Source organism: Neopelma chrysocephalum, unplaced genomic scaffold (genome assembly GCF_003984885.1).
Source record: "Neopelma chrysocephalum unplaced genomic scaffold, ASM398488v2 Primary Assembly neopelma1_164, whole genome shotgun sequence".
Lineage (NCBI taxonomy): Eukaryota > Metazoa > Chordata > Aves > Passeriformes > Pipridae > Neopelma > Neopelma chrysocephalum.
In genome coordinates, this window is record NW_020897826.1 from 440,984 (window position 1) to 442,476 (window position 1,493).

A 1,493-nucleotide genomic window follows, 5' to 3' on the forward strand; every position below is an offset into this window, starting at 1 on the left:
TCCAGGCAATACTTAAGGAATTTATTTCAGATAAAAATTCCCCCCCAAAAAAGTCATACAAAATGAGTAGAGACAAGAGTGGTCATTACAAAAGTGTTCACAGATAGAAAAGACTCATCTGAGCAACCCCAGCAAGCAGAGGTGGCCCCGGCACAGAGCCCAAGGCACGCTGGCTTTGGATGTGCATGGCCAAGGATTGTCTCAGTGAGGGAATGCAAAGGTCCTCGGCCCCCAAACTCTGCTCAGGTCACCCTGGAGCGAGCAGGGTCAGCCCCTGCCACACACACACTCATTGCTGCAACGTCCAGCTCACCAGTTCTACAGCAGTTCCCAACCCAGTGAGCACAGGTTGCTGCTGTCCTCATCCCACCAGGGCCATCGACCCCTTTACAGGCACAGGCTCAAGCCCATTCTGAGCAGGACTCCCGGCTCTGAAAGATTCATTCCAACTCCACATCTCTCATCAGCATCTGTGGCTGCCACCAGCCTTGGATTAGGCTTTTTTCTCTTTTCCTAGGCCACCAGCCACAGCTCCAAGCCCCCATGGTGGTACCACAGTTTGGGGACTGGTTTTTCAGCCGCATCATGGAGGAGGCACCAGCACAGTGCACAGGTTTGGTGCTGACACACAGGAACTAGCCTTCCTGTTCTTTGTAAATGGCACCAAAATGCTGCCACGGATCATAAATTCATCCCCCAAGTCCTGGTAACAGCCCTTGGAAGCCTTTACATTTCAGGTGAGTAGCTCAAAACCATTCCCCCCCAGGCACCCACAGGCTTGTGGCAAGCATTATCAGCAGCAGCCAAAGCCTCTGCTTCATCTGGCCAGAAAAAGGCCTTTTGCTTCCTCAGGGATCTGCAGGCAAAGGGCTCCACCCGCATCGCCCCGGGGCTCAACCCTGAGCAACATCAGAACATCCTCCATAATCCTGAGAAACGCCTCCAAGTTCCTGCTTTCCACACAGGAGCTGTCGGAGCTCAGCACTGCAGGCAAGGGGAGAGCAATCCTGGCTTATGCCAGGTGTTCCCTGTTCTAACCCCAAAATCCTGGGGCAGTTATTAAACCCTCCACATTCTGCCCAGCCACACATGGAGCCACTCCACAATGCCAGGTCCTTTGTGTTCTCCCCCCACACCCGAGGCCACGGCACCGCAGTGGGTGTGGGTCTGTGGGACAGTCACGACAGGAGCAGCCAAGGGTGGTGAGCAGAGCCGGGGGCTTGGCACTACAAAGCTCTGGTCTCATGGACACCACATCCCCATTTCCAGCCTGAAGTGCTGTGAGGATGTGCAAGCTCCCATCCCAAGGGATCACCACACTGTCAGCAGCGTTCGACGCACTTCTCTCAGCAGGTCATGCAGCGTGGGCGGATGCTGTCTGACGGGGGGTTGGGATCAACCTGCAAAACCAAGTTTTGAGTCAAAAAACCTCAGCAATGGGCACTTTCCCAGCCATCCCCAGAAGTCTCCCAGCCATCCCCAGAAGTCTCCCA

The 1,493-nt window shown here is 54.8% G+C and overlaps 1 protein-coding gene across 3 annotated transcripts in view; it reads right to left on the reverse strand.

Moving 5' to 3' along the window:
- ARRDC2 (arrestin domain containing 2) overlaps positions 1-1,493 on the reverse strand; it is a 9,749-nt gene continuing 8,256 nt past the window's right edge. For 2 of the 3 annotated variants that reach the window (XM_027701643.1, XM_027701641.1), the window contains exon 8: positions 1-1,400. In XM_027701643.1, the coding sequence (XP_027557444.1) occupies positions 1,347-1,400 (54 nt within the window). In that variant the 3' untranslated portion in view covers positions 1-1,346. Of the gene's footprint in view, positions 1,444-1,493 lie in introns of all 3 variants that reach the window. The other variant, XM_027701642.1, reaches the window with a different exon arrangement.